Below are 14,832 nucleotides of genomic sequence, written 5' to 3'. Positions count from 1 at the left end.
TTGCCTCCAGAAGTTCTGGATGCTCCAACACTGGAAGTTTTTAAGAAAATGTTGGATAACCATTTGTCTAAAGTGGTGTAGGGTTTCCTGCCTAAGCAAGGGGTTGGACTAGAAGACCTCCAAAGTCCCTTTAACATTCTATTCGACTCGATTTGACTCGACTCCATTCCACTCCACTCCACTCCACTCCACTCCATTCCATTTTATTCTATCCTATCCTATCCTATCCTATCCTATCTTATCCTATCCTATCCTATCCTTTCCTATCCTATCCTATCCTATCCTATCCTATCCTATTCAATTCTATTTTATTTATTTATTTATGTCACACAGTATAAATAAGCATGTAATAACTATACAATATATAAGCATAAATATAATCATAAGTATGTAATAACTATATTAATTGGAAACAATCAAAGGGAACATTAGGACAGGAACGGTAGGCACGCCCCTTACAGACCTTTTAGGAATGGGGTGAGGTCAATAGTAGACAGTTTTTGGTTGAAGCTTTGGGGATTTTGGGAAGAGACCACAGAGTCAGGTAGTTTGTTCCAAGCATTAACAACTCTTTTACTGAAGTCATATTTTCTGCAATCAAGATTGGAGCGATTAATATTAAGCCTAAATCTATTGTTTGCTCTTGTATTGTTGTGATTGAAACTGAAGTAGTCTTCGACAGGAAGGACATTGTAATAGATGATTTTATGAGTTAAAGTCAGGTCATGTCGAAGGCGTAGTTCTAAATTTTCTAAGCCCAATTCTATTCTATTCTAAATATAGTTCTAAATTTTAAATATTATTCTATTTTAAATATTTCTTTAAATATATTAAATATAAATAAATTTTAAATATTATTCTAAATTTTCTAAGCCCTATTCTATTCTATTCTATTCTATTCTATTCTATTCTATTCTATTCTATTCTATTCTATTCCATTCCATTCCATTCCATTCCATTCCATTCCATTCCATTCCATTCCACCTATTCTATTCTATTCTATTCTATTCTATTCTATTCCATTCCATTCCATTCCATTCCATTCCATTCCATTCCATCTATTCTATTCTATTCTATTCTATTCTATTCTATTCTATTCTATTCTATTCTATTCTATTCTATTCTATTCTATTCTATTCTATTCTATTCTATTCTTGAACTCAATTGAATTCAATTGAATTTGGATTTCCATTTAAAAAAACTTTTAGGATCTCCAGGAGAACCTGCGTGAACGGGAAACGGAGCTTTCCGCCGAAAAGAAAAACGCCTTGAAACGAGACAAGACCATCCAGGGTTTAACCCTTGTTTTAAAAACCAAGGAAAACGAGGTAGGAGAGATTTTGTCTGTCCTGCCAGAAACATCTGAAAAACAAAAACAAAAACGCATGAAATCTTGAGGCTGAAGGATACCTCAGTATATCAAGGCATCCTTGGCTGCGTCGGACTCTAAAGTCTACTTTTCTACGGGAGGGAGGCATCTCTCTTCCCCTTTGTGGTCGTTGCTGGTTTCCCTCTGCGCCTATATTGTTCATTCTTTCGTCTTGTTTTAGAATGGCGACCTTGCTTCTGAAATAGAAAGCCTGAAAGCATCGTTGGCCAAATCTGGAGAGATCGGTTCCCAAGCTCAGACACAGACGTTCGAGGTTGGGGAAAGGAGATGGAGTAGATAGCAGTATTTAAAGCTCAGGGTGGAACTGTGGGGTCCTTGGTGGTCTCTTAGCTTGGTTGATTTCCTGTAGACGTTTCATGACCTGACTAAGTAACATCATCAGTGCTAGGAGGGTGTGGAGTTTGTGGAGTGGAAGGGAAGGGAAGGAGGAGGATGGGGAGGAGAAAGAAGAGGAGTATTGTGGGATCCTTGGTAGTCTCTTAGCTTGGTTGATTTCCTGTAGACGTTTCATGACCTGACTAAGTAACATCATCAGTCTAGAAGGGAGTGGGGTTTGTGGAGTGGAAGGGAAGGGAAGGAGGAGGATGGGGAGGAGAAGGAAGAGGAGCATTATGGGGTCCTTGGTGGTCTCTTAGCTTGGTTGATTTCCTGCAGGTGTTTCATGACTTGACATCATCAGTCTAGAAGGGAGTGGGGTTTGCAGACAGCAGGAGGAGGAGGAGGACTGTGGGGTCCTTGGTGCTCTCTGAGCTGGGTTGTTTTCTTGCAGACTTTTCATGGTCCAACTAGGTACCATCATCAGTGTTAGAAGGGAGTGTGGTTTGTGGAGTGGAGGAAGAGGAGGAGGAGGGGGAGGACTGTGGGATCCTTGGTGAATTTAGTTGTTTTTCAGCAAACATTTCATGATCCAGCTAGGTAAGGCCACCTGTTCTAGAAAGAGCTATATATAGACAGAGAGCGAAGCCCACTCCCTTCTGGACTGCTGATATTACCTAGTTGGGTCACGAAATGTCTGCAAGGAAGCAACCAAGCTCAGAGACCACCAAGACCTTCACGGAGTGGGACCACCACTCTTTTAAAACCAAGTATACCCAGGGATGGGCTTCAAAAATGTTAGCAAGGGGTTCTCTGCCCAGGTGCTGGGTGGGTGTGGCCATGGTGGGCGTGGCCTAGTCGGCCGCCTGCACCACGGCTGGAGGGAGGGGGGCCTTTTTTGCCCTCCCCACGCTCCAGAGGCTTTCCTCAAGCCTCCGGAAGGGCAAAAATGGCCTCCCCAGGCTTTGGAGACCCCCTTCCCGAACTTCCAGTAGGCCCGATTTTTGCCCTCCTTGAACCTCCGCGCACGCCCTGCACTTACCTGCATCCAAAGTGGGCAGCATGGGTTCTCCTGGGAGGGGCGGGACGGAGTGGGCAGGTCCATCCAGAAGTGGGTGTTCGGGGGTTCTCCGAACTGCACAGAATCTTAGCTAGAGGTTCTCTCGAACCCCCAGCAGCCCACCCCTGAGTATACCTATGGGAAAGGCTGCTGTAACCTGTTTTATTTTCTTCTCTTAGGATGGCGAAGGTTCTCAGGAGCTACTGAAGGAGAAAGAGAGCCTGCTGGCAGATTTGCGCTCGCAAAATCTGACCAAGGACACCGAGAACCGGAAGCTCCAACGGAAGCTGAAGAGGGTCGAACAGGAGCTGAGCGAGCTGCTCCTGGAGAAGGAGAAGCTGGCGAGAGACTTGGAAGAAGCGCGGCAGCACAAAAACCAGAGCGACAAAACCATCCACGTGAGTGCGCCATTTTCTTTGCCCTTTTGAATAAGCCGGCGGGTAGCGAAGTTGACACGGTTTTGATGCTCATCGTTCAGAGCTTGGGGTTCAGATTTCCGGGGGCCAAGGCTGGCATTAAGAGGGATAGAATCAAGATCACGTGACGTGTTAGTGCCACTTTATAATGCCTTGGTAAGGCCACACTTGGAATATTGCATTCAGTTTTGGTCGCCGTGATGTAAAAAAGATGTGGAGACTCTAGAAAGAGTGCAGAGAAGAGCAAAAAAGAGGATTAGGGGACTGGAGGCTAAAACATAGGAAGAACGGTTGCAGGAACTGGGTATGTCTAGTTTAATGAAAAGAAGGACTAGGGGAGACGTGATAGCAGTCTTCCAATATCTCAGGGGCTGCCCCAAAGAAGAGGGAGTCAAGCTATTCTCCAAAGCACCTGAGGGTAGAACAAGAAGCAATGGGTGGAAACTAATCAAGGAGAGAAGCAACTTAGAACTAAGGAGGAATTTCCTGACAGTTAGAACAATTAATAAGTGGAACGACTTGCCTGCAGAAGTTGTGAATGCTCCAACACTGGAAATTTTTAAGAAAATGTTGGATAACCATCTGACTGAGATGGTGTAGGGTTTCCTGCCTGGGCAGAGGGTTGGACTAGAAGGCCTCCAAGGTCCCTTCCAACTCTGTTGTTATTATTATTATAAATATCTCTTTCTGCTTTTACATTGTGTGTGAGTCAGTTGTGTTGTTTTGTGTTGTGCATGTGTAAAGTGTAAAAGTTGGTTTTTGGGCTTTTTTGTGGCTGTGTGAGGTTCCTGCTTGCTGCAGGGGCCATTTTCGCCGTGAATTGAAAACGTACTTGTTTATTCAAGCAAGACTGGCTTAACTTTTTAAATTTTTAAATTTTTTAAATTTTAATAATTTTAACTGGGGTATTTTATTTTTGGGGTCAAATTTGACGGTTTTAATTTTCGGCCAATTATATCATATGTTATTTTAACTGTTGTTTTAATTTGTATATTGCACTGTTTTAATCTGGCTGTACATCACCCTGAGTCCTTCGGGAGAAGGGCGGTATAAAAATCTAAATAATAAATAAATAAATAAATAAATTTTGGGTGAGGTTGCAGCTGCTTTTTACTATGTGTGTGAGTCAGTTGTGTTGTGTTCTGTTGTGTGTGTGTGTTTGTGTGTGAAGTGTGAAAGCTGGTTTTTGGTACCTCTTATTGTTCTGTGTACTCTGTTTATTATTTGTATTATTTCTTGTTATTGGCCACACCCACCTGGTCACCTGACCAAGCCACACCCACCAATTATGCCACGCCCACCGAACCGGTAGGGAAATTTTTTTTAGATTTCTCCCCTGACCGGAAACCCGTCTTGTTGATTTGCTGCTGTCATCTTGCTTCAAGCCAGCAGAGGGGTGTCTCTCTCCACAAATGGCCACAACATTTTCACCCTCTTTTTGTGTGATCTACTTATATATGACAGAATTGCCGACTGCGGTGCTGTTCCCCATTGTTTCTCTGGTTTTGTTTTATTTTTTTGTCCTCCTGTTTGGGCGAGCCTGCAAAAACCTTGACCCGGTTCTGCCTTTCCTGCGAATTTTTATTTATTTATTTTATTTATTTATTAAATTTTTATACCGCCCTTCTCCCAAAGGACTCAGGGCGGTGTACAGCCAAGAATAAAACTCAATATATATACAATTAAAACCAGAATTTAAAACAAAGCAAATTATAAAAAAGGCCAACAATCAAAATTTAAATTTAAAATTTAAAATTTAAAAAATTTAAAACCCTAAAACAATAAAAACCCAGTTTAAAATAGTAAAACTATTATGCCAGTCCCGCTTGAATAAATAAGTGTGTTTTTAGCTCACGGTGAAAGGTCCGAATATCGGCACCAGGGATTTTTGGCCCCTGAAACGAATCTTTTACCGATACAGGTCGTCCTCAACTGACAACTTAGCGACCGTTGCAAAGTTACAACGGCGCGGAAGAAAGCGACTCGTGACCAGTTTGCACAGCATCCCCTGTGGTCACGTGATTTGGAGGCTTGGCAACCGACTCACATTTATGACGGTGGCAAGGGGGGGGCGTCACGTGATCTCCTTTTGTGAGCTTTTGGGAAGACAAATTCACTTAACAACCGGGCTGTTCATTTAACATCTGCAGTGGTGTTCCGACGCTTGCAGAATGTTTCGTTGCCATCTTGGTTTGCGAATGGGAGGAGCCGCTTCTTGCCAGGACTGAATGGGGATGATGGGAGTTGCAATCTGAGCGTATGTTCCAGGATGGACTGTGCCCAACAAAGGCATCTGGGATATCTGGAGTCCTTCGTGGTCTCTGAGCTTTGTTCTTTTCTTGGCAGAAGTTTCATTACCTGACTAGGTAACATCATTGGTGGTAGAAGAGAGTGGGGTTTGAGAGGAGGAGGAGGATAGAAAAAAAGAAGAAGGAAGAGGGGAAGGAGAGGAAGAGGAAGGAGGAGGATAGAAAAGAAGAAAGAGGAGGAGGAGGAAGGAGGATGATAGAAAAGAAGAAAAAGGAAGAGGGGAAGGAGAGGAAGGAAGGAGGAGGAGGATAGAAAAGAAGAAAAAGGAAGAGAGGAAGGCGAGGAAGAGGAAGAGGAAGGAGGATAGAAAAGAAGAAAAAGGAAGAGGAGAAGGAGAGGAAGAAGAGGATAGAAAAGAAGAAAAAGGAAGAGAGGAAGGAGAGGAAGGAAGGAGGAGGAGGATAGAAAAGAAGAAAAAGGAAGAGAGGAAGAGGAAGGAGAAGGATAGAAAAGAAAAAAGGAAGAGGGAAGGAGAGGAAGAGGAGGATAGAAAAGAAGAAAAAGGAAGAGAGGAAGAGGAAGGAGAAGGATAGAAAAGAAGAAAAAGGAAGAGAGGAGGAGGAGAAGGAGAGAAAAGAAGAAAAGAAGAGGGGAAGGAGAGGAAGGAGGAGGATAGAAAAGAAGAAGAAAAGAGGGGAAGGAGAGGAAGAGGAAGGAGGAGGATAGAAAAGAAAAAAAAGGAAGAGAGGAAGGAGGAGGATAGAAAAGAAGAAAAAGGAAGAGGGGAAGGAGAGGAAGAGGAAGGAGGAGGATAGAAAAGAAGAAGAAGGAAGAGGGGAAGGAGAGGAAGAGGAAGGAGGAGGATAGAAAAGAAGAAAAAGGAAGGGGAGGGGAAGGAGAGGAGGAGGAGTGCAAGGTCCTTGGTGCTCTCTGAGCTTTGTTCTTTTCTTGCAGAATTTTCATTACCAAACTAGATAACATCATTAATGGTAGAAGAGAGGTCCTTGGTGAGAAGGAGGAGGAGGAGGAGGAGGAGAAGGAGGAGGAAGAGGAGGACGACTGTGGGGACCTTGGTGCTCTCAGAGTTTGGTTGTTTGCTTACAGACGTTTCATTACCTAACTAGGTAACATCATCGGTGCTAGTTAGTGTGGGGTTTCCTCCCTCTTGTACAGTAGCTTGTCCGTGTTGGTGCATTTTCACCTTGGTAATTCCTTTAGTAGGGTATTGTTTTCTGCTTGATTGTTTGTCTGACGTTAATCCCTTCTTATCTTGCTGAAGAGGATACCGTTCTGGTCTCTTTGTTTCCTTCTTAGCCTCTTCATTGTCTCTTTTGAATGCTTTGTAAACGTGGTTTATCTCTATGTGTCCGTTGATGGCTGATGGCGTCTGTGTGCCAAGCTGCCAAGAATTCCCCGGCGTTTTCGGATTTCGCTTGGGCAAACAACCCAGCTCAGAGAGCACCGAGGGCTCGGCAGCTCAACCCTAAGCTACATAAATTCTCTTCATATTGATATTTAGGATATTTTGAGCTGGAAAGGACAGCTGTGTAATTCACCCAGTAGGGATGAAAAGCTACCGGTGGCAGATGAGCTCCGTGGGTTTATAGCCGGGTGCACCTGTGTTTGTGTGTGTGTGTACAGAAATTTAATTACATCTCGGATATAGGAACAAGGATGGAAGCGTGCCGATTGCCCGTTGATCCAAAAATACTACTGTTATTTTCTGAATACAGTTTTCGTTGCTCTTTTCCATTTATGTCTGAATGAGTGACAGGCTGGTTTGACCAAGAATTATATACGCTGACTTAAGTCCTTTGTGGGGATCACGTCCTGGGACCAGATTCCAGATTCTGACCCTATTCTACAACTCTCTTCGCCGCGTTATTTTTTCCCCTAACTTAACTGGAAGTAGACCAACTTTGCTTCGTAGAGAGAGAAATAGAGATAAAATCCTGACTATGACTCAATCTAAGAGATAAAATTCCCAAGGGGCCCAAGCTTGCTGGTTTAAAGCCTTGCATATCTCTCGTTAAATCAAGTGGGATCCATTAGCACTTGAGTTGTACTGCTTAATCTTGACAGAGCCCAATTGAGTTTTTTTTCCTGTTTTCCAAGCCAGGATTCAGCTTTTTAATCCCTATCTTAAAACGATCAAATCGAAGTCGGATTGGGATAGCTGGCCGTGAAAAACCCACCGTGGGACCATTCAATAAATATCAGAGTTAAATGTATTTTAATAGATTAATAGAGTTGGAAGGGACCTTGTGGGTCATCTAGTCCAACCCCAACCCCCTGCCCAAGTAGGAGACCCTACATCATGTCTGACAGATTTCAGCCCAATCTCTTCTTGAAAGCCTCCAGGGATGAAGCTCCCACAACTTCTGAAGGCAACTTCTGTTCCATGGGTTGATTGTTCTCACTGTCAAAAAATTCCTCCTTATTTCTAGGCTGAATCAATCAATAAAAATAGAACTGGAAGGGACCTTGTAGGTCATTTAGTCCAACCCCCCCGCCCAAGCAGGAGACCCTCCACCATTTCTGACAGATGGCAGTCCAGTCTCTTCTTGAAAGCTTCCAGGGATGAAGCTCCCACAACTTCTGAAGGCGATCTATTCCATTGAATATAGAATAACAGAGTTGAAAGGGACCTTGTAGGTCATCTAGTCCAACCCCCAATCAGAAGATTTCTCCTTATTTCCAGTTTGAATCTCTCCTTGGTCAGTTTCCATCCATTGTTCCTTGTCTGGCCTTCAGGTGCTTTGGAAAAGAGCTTGACCCCCTTCCTCCTCTCTGTGGCAGCCCCTCAAACATTGGAAAACGGCTATCCTGTGTCCCCTGGTCCTTCTCTTCACTAGACTAGCCAGGCCCAGTTCCTGCAACCGTTCTTCATACGTTTTAGTCTCCAGTCCCCTCATCATCTTGGTTGCTCTTCTCTGCACTCTTTCTAAAATCTCAACCTCTTTCACCAATAATAAAAATAACTGAAAGGAAGAATTAGGTTGAACTGTCCCACGGTGAGCTGGGTGTGGAGAGTTGGCTGCTGCGAATCGTCGTAGACTCAAATCCAGTATTTGATCGTCTTCTTTTTTTTCCCTGCAGTGTCCCCAGGTCACGTGATTCCCTTTTTTTTGCGACCTTCCGATGAGCAAAGTCAAGGGGAGAGCTCGGTTCGCTTAACAACCGTGGCGAGAAAGGTTGTAAAAAAATGGGACGGAATTGGCTCCGTCTCCTCCCATTTAGCCACCAAAAATTTGGGCTCCTTTGTGATCTATCTACATTTTCAGAATCCAAGCTCCCCACTTGTTGGACGTGTGCAAGTTTGAAGTGTGCAAAACACACACACACACACACACACACACACACACACACACACACACACAGACACACACGGGGTTATTAAATACATCGCACCAAGGGCCCTGAGTGTGCAATTTTTGCTCTTCCAGCAGGCAAGCGGGAGCAAAAAGTGTGCCCCAATGTTTTCTTAACGGCAGTGTCTTTGAGGGCTGCCACGCAAAGCTTTTTGTGAGCGAGCCGCGCCGCATTCCCATCTTACTTAACGGCAGGCGAGAGACAGCTGCTCCGCTGGGTTGCCAGTCCATAAAACTCACACAATGAACCGTTCCCTATTTTATTTTATTTTACTCTATTTTTTTTTATTATTTTTTTTTTTGGGGGGGGGTCCTTTACTTCTAAATTCGGAAGAGGGGAAGGAATCGGAAGCTAAAAGTTACAGGCTGGGAAATTAAATGATCTCTGAAATACAATAACGCTAAGGATGGCGGGCGCCATCCTTGGTTAAGTGCAGCGAGCGGCTTCGGTGAGCGAGGAGGCGCTCTTGGGATATTAATGCCACCTGCGGTTTAATTGTGGGTAGCAGCGACACAAATTCCCTTTCGCGAGTCCCGCGTGGTATATTTTTGTGTGTGTGTTCAATATCTTCGGCCACCTGAGCAGGCTGGTGAGAGGTTTTGTTCGGCTTGGTACAGTTTTGATTTATTTACAATTTCTTTCGAAAGCCTTTTTACTCCAGGAGTTCCAGACAGAATATATAGCCTCATTATTTATTTTTTCTCGTTGCAACTTTAAGGGGCAAGTTAAGGCTAAGAAAGAGACTGGCCCAGAGATGGGTTGCACATATTCTTACCACTGGTTTGCCGCGCACGCTCGCTTCATGCTTGTGTGTGCTTTCCATGCACGCCCCTGGCCTTCCATGTGTGTGCTTTGTGCGCACACTTTCTGGACGTGCGCCCGGCCTCGAAAACATGGCTAAATAGGATGGTATTAGGCAGGGGTAAAATACTCCCGGTTCGGGCCGGATCACCTGATTCGGTAGCAGTGGCGGCGGGTGATTTGGAGAACCGGTAGCAAAAATCCCTGCTCCCCCCCCCATGGCCAGCTGAACTGCGTGATCGTCAGAGCCTTTTTTTTAATATATATATATATACTTTTAAAAGCATTTTTTCGGCTGAAGAGGTTGTAAAAAAAATGCTTTTAAAGGGTTAAAACAAAGCTCTGCCGATCCCGGCTGAGGTGCCTGATAATCAGAGGCTTTTATTTATTATTTTTTTACTTTTAAAAGGTAAGAAAGCTGAAGCCTGCTAGGCAGAAAATGGGGGATGTAGGCAAAAAATGGGGGGGGGGGTTCATTTGAGAGAGAGAGAGAGAAAGAAAGAAGGAAGGAAGGAAGGAAGGAAAGAAAAAAAGGAAGGAAGGAAGGAAGGAAGGAAGGAAGGAAGGAAAAGGAGAGGAAGGGAGGACTACAAACCTGGCACTAGCTTCAGAGGATAATCCAGGGTTTATGACTAACTAATCATTAACTAATTATGACCAAGCCACACCCACCAAGCCACACCCCACAGAACCGGTAGGAAAGACATTTAGATTTCAGCTCTGGTATTAGGTCGGCTGAATAGTACCACCGGACTGGCCCAAACTAATTTATAAACTTTCCTAGTCGAGAACGGACCTGATCCAATCGGTACGTAGAGGAGGTCCTCGTCTTACAACAATTCGTTCAGTGTGCTGAAGTTACAACGGCAACGCCGAACAAAGTGACTGATGACCGTTTTCCGCCGTTACGACCTTGGCCGCATCCCCATGGTCATGTGATCAGAATGCGGAGGCTTCGTGTTTATGACGGTCGCCGTATCCCGGGAGGTCGTGTGATCTCCTTTTGCGACCTTCTGGTGAGCAATGTCCACAGGGAGGCTAGGTTCACTTAACAACCCTGTTTCTCACTTAACAACGGTGGCCACTCAACAAACATCTTGCTTAACAACCTAAATTGTGGGCTCAATTGTGGTCATAAGTCAAGGATTGCCCGACCTTCAATACTTGCTTTTTCCAACCCCTTGAAATAACTTCTCAGCATCCGACTGGGTGTTTATCTAAAAAAAAACCTGTTGTTGGCCTGTCGTAATGTGCAAAAATATTTTCAGTCTGGGGCGAAGTTTTGCAGATTTGACCCAGAACTGCAATTCTCTAGGGCTACATCTGAGTGACACGTGGAAGCTGATACTTTTTTTTTTATTTTTCCCTACTGCGCTTGTTACATTTCAGGGCTCTTACTAGATTTCACACCTATTATGAAATCCCCAGACAGCCAGAAGCTAATGCAGATTTTCAAATGAGATCAGGCGGCTCCAAACAGAATATTTACAAACCGAACAGGGAAATAAAGGGACGTTTCGAACATACAGAATATATAAAAAAACAACAATGGAGATTTAGCCGCAGCTCAGTTCCTGAATTCAAGATTTCCCCAGTCTACCCAAATAATAATAATTTCTTTGGTGACCTGTTTCGTCTTTGACCGAAAGATCTTTTAATTGCCTACGCTGGGAGATAGTTGGACCAAATTTGTCCCATTCCCAAATTTAAAAAGAAAGAATAGAATAGAATAGAATTTTTATTGGCCAAGTGTGATTGGATACACAAGGAATTTGTCCTGGTGCATAGGCTCTCAGTGTACATAAAAAGAAAAGATACCTTCATCAAGGTACAACACTTACAACACTTAATGATAGTCATAGGCTACAAATAAGCAATCAGGAAACAATATCAGTATAAATCGTAAGGATACAAGCAACAGAGTTACAGTCATAAGTGGAAGGAGATGGGTGATGGGAACGATGAGAAGATTAATAGTAGTGCAGATTTAGTAAATAGTTTGACAAAGGGAGTGTTACGTTTTAAATACAGGTAAGTCCTTGAATTAATGACTACAATCGAGCCCAAAATTTATGTTGTTAGCTAAGCAAGACGGTCCCCCATCTTTGCCCCATCTTGCAATCTTTCTTGCCATGGTTGTCAAGTGAATCAATGCATTTGTTAAATTAACGACACGGTCGTTAAAGTGAATCCGGCTTACCCATTGACTTCGCTTGTCGGAAGGGATCATGTGACAGCTGTGGCCCGCCAGTGGATCTGGCAGCAGATTCGGACAGTGAGGAGGTTGGGGAGGAACATGGGCCAATCCTTGAGACTGGAGAAGACTTGGATGAGGGCTCTGCGTCGGAGGCAGAGAGAGGATCAGGGCCGTCTGACAGTTGTCAGCTGCCTTTGGAGTCGGACATCAGTGAGGCAGAAGAACACTGGAGCCTGTTCCCAGTGTGCGCATGCGCAGAGTTGCCAAGAGAAGGGAACAGCTAAGGAACAAGGGTCGACTCAGGAGTAAAGCCACAGCTGGACAGTGAATGGCCCCTCCCACAGGGAGTAAAGAGGAGCGAAGGGGAGGGGAGGGGAGTTTGCAGGAGACAATTAGTTCATTTGGGGGAAGATCTGTTCCTACATTCTTGCCAAGTATTGTCGGTTATAGTGTGGAGTCTGAAAGATATCGGCCTGGCCACTCTCCAAGCCTGAGAAAGGTCGGTCATTGTGAACTATCTTGAAAGGTTGTGGGAGATGAAAGACTTTGCAGGAGAGGAATTCACCGTAAATTAAATAAAAGGGGTTTATCGGGACGAGGACTCGGCTTCGTGCTGCTAGGGAAACCTAGGTCAGAACAGTGACTCCGGGACACCATCATAAATACGAGTTTTGCAGCCAAGCACCTGAATTTTCATCGTGGGGATTGCTACAACGGTCGAAAGTGTGAAAAACAGTCCTGAGTTCCTTTTTTTCATTGTCGCTGTAACTTGGAATGGTCGCTAAATGAATTATTATCAGTTGAGCAACTACCTGTATTTGACTCTGAGGTAAAAGAGGGAAGGGGATTCCCTCCGATTCTCGTGCGGCTTTTGTGAAGCAGGCTGCAAAATTGGGTGCGGCTCACTTAAATAACCGCAACGGACATTCAGGCCGTAAGTCGAGGACTCCCTGCAATGTATCCTGAGCTCTCCCGATCATCCCCGTGCGCTTTCTTGTCTCCTTTCCCCCCTGGCCAGGACCTTCGAAACCAGTTGGAAAAAACTCAGAGCGAGTTGGCGGAGAAGGAAAAAGCGATCGAGTTGCATTACCAGGTGCTCTTGAGCGAAGAGGATCAAAGGTTGCAGAACCAAGAGCTGGTCATCGCGCGCCTGACGGATAACGTTGTTCAGAAAGATGAGCTGCTCCAGGTAAGGAGAACATCTGCTGAAGGGAAAGTCCTGATGTTGTTCAAGATGCGGAGACTCTAGAAAGAGCGCAGAGAAGAGCAACCAAAAGGATTAGGGGACTGGAAGCTGAAACATCTAAAGCAGGGGTAGTCAACCTTTTTATACCTACCGCCCACTTTTGTATCTCTGTTAGTAGTAAAATTTTCTAACCGGCCACCGCTTCCACAGTAATGCGCTGTGTATCATCGTCTGCGCATGCCTCTCGCGCATTGTGGATTGGGTTTGGGGGGGGGGCGCCGGCTTCCAGCTCTGCTTGTTTGTTACAGCTGGGTGGTGTGGGGGGAGATGCGCAAGCTACTTGTCAGGCCTGGAAACCATATTAGACTTTAGGGTTCCAGACGCTGCCACATTTTTCCCCTGAGGGGAAGAAGGGGGGTTGAGGGGTATGGTAACATTCTTCAAGCGGTCAAGGTCGGATGGTGTTCACATCTGCAGGAAGAGTGGCAAGAAGATATTCGAATGAACTGGAAGAACGTGGGACCATGTGACCATCAAAGGGGTCAGGGGGGTGGGACTCTTGGGGTTTGTATAACTGGGAAAAGAATCCGGAACTTCAGTTTTGGAATTGCACTCATCGTGTGCCAGTCTCCTCATGCTAGTAAAGAACTCTGGAAAAGAAATGCCTCCGAGTTTCTTTTACGCAGAAGAGGTATTTCTGGAACCTTGACACTACTCTGGGACGAGGTGTTTGCGGTCGCACTATAGCGCCATTTAGTTTCACTTACGTAACGTGAACTAAACTGATGCGCAGGCGATACAAATAGTATATTTTCAGAAATTTAAATGGTCACAGGGAATTTTATGAAAACCTAATGAAAATGTTTTTAAATAATGCTATGAATTTTTTTAAAAAAAATCAATTAAATTTAAAAAAAAGGAAAGTGCTTCAGTATCGGACAAAACCCCTACCACCCACCATGAAAGCTGGACTGCCCACTAGTGGGCGGTAGGGACCAGGTTGACTACCACTGATCTAAAGAACGGTTGCAAGAACTGGGCATGGCTAGTTTGATGAAAAGAAGGACTAGAGTAGACAGGATAGCAGTCTTCCGATATCTCAGGGGCTGCCCCAAAGAAGAGGGAGTCAAGCTATTCTCCAAAGCAGCGGAAGGCAGGACAAGAAGCAATGGGTGGAAACTCATCAAGGAGAGAAGCAACCTAGAACTCAGGAGAAATTTCCTGATAGTGAGAACAATTAATCAGTGGAACAACTTGCCTCCAGAAGTTGTGAATGCTCCAACACTGGGAGTTTTTAAGAAGAGGTTGGTTAACCATTTGTCTGAAGTGGTGCAGGGTTTCCTGCCTAAGCAAGGGGTTGGACTAGAAGACCTCCAAGGTCCCTTCCCAACTCTGTTATTCTGATTTTCCTCCCTCGTTAACTCAGATGTCCTGATTTTCTCAAACGGCCCAGGGCTTTTAAAGAAATTGCAGAGCCATGCTGCCATTTCACACGGTTCCTTTGCTGGGACTGTGAAGACGCGCCAAGATTTGACTTCAGCGATTTTGGTCTTTTCAAAAACAGATGGAGAAAAGAGAACGCCTTTCTTCCTAGCGATCCGCCCGCTAACGACAAGCAAGAACATTGTTTCATGTCAGGTTTTTTTTTTTTTTTTGCGCAGACTCTTGATGGGGTCATTAGAGAAAAAGATTTGAGGCTGCAGGAATGGTCGGCTAAGTTTCAAAACCTGGAGAAAAACAAAGAGAGCCTTGAGAGGCAGAACGAAGCCTTGATCGAAGAGAAATGCGCAGCCCAATCCGAGCAGCTCGTGACCAAAATGATGCACGAATTAGAGGTAAGCCTGT

At 44.6% G+C, this 14,832-nt stretch overlaps 1 protein-coding gene across 3 annotated transcripts in view; it reads left to right on the top strand.

Moving 5' to 3' along the window:
- The window catches only part of CDK5RAP2 (CDK5 regulatory subunit associated protein 2), a 106,933-nt gene that overhangs the window by 17,644 nt on the left and 74,457 nt on the right, over positions 1–14,832 (top strand). For all 3 annotated transcript variants that reach the window (XM_058159129.1, XM_058159128.1, XM_058159127.1), the window contains 5 exons: positions 1,209–1,328; positions 1,551–1,643; positions 2,945–3,163; positions 12,820–12,990; positions 14,649–14,822. In XM_058159129.1, the coding sequence (XP_058015112.1) occupies positions 1,209–1,328; positions 1,551–1,643; positions 2,945–3,163; positions 12,820–12,990; positions 14,649–14,822 (777 nt within the window). The remainder of the gene's footprint in view (positions 1–1,208; positions 1,329–1,550; positions 1,644–2,944; positions 3,164–12,819; positions 12,991–14,648; positions 14,823–14,832) is intronic.

This window comes from Ahaetulla prasina, chromosome 16 (assembly GCF_028640845.1).
Source record: "Ahaetulla prasina isolate Xishuangbanna chromosome 16, ASM2864084v1, whole genome shotgun sequence".
Classification (NCBI taxonomy): Eukaryota; Metazoa; Chordata; class Lepidosauria; order Squamata; family Colubridae; genus Ahaetulla; species Ahaetulla prasina.
This window is presented reverse-complemented; position numbering and strand designations above follow the sequence as displayed.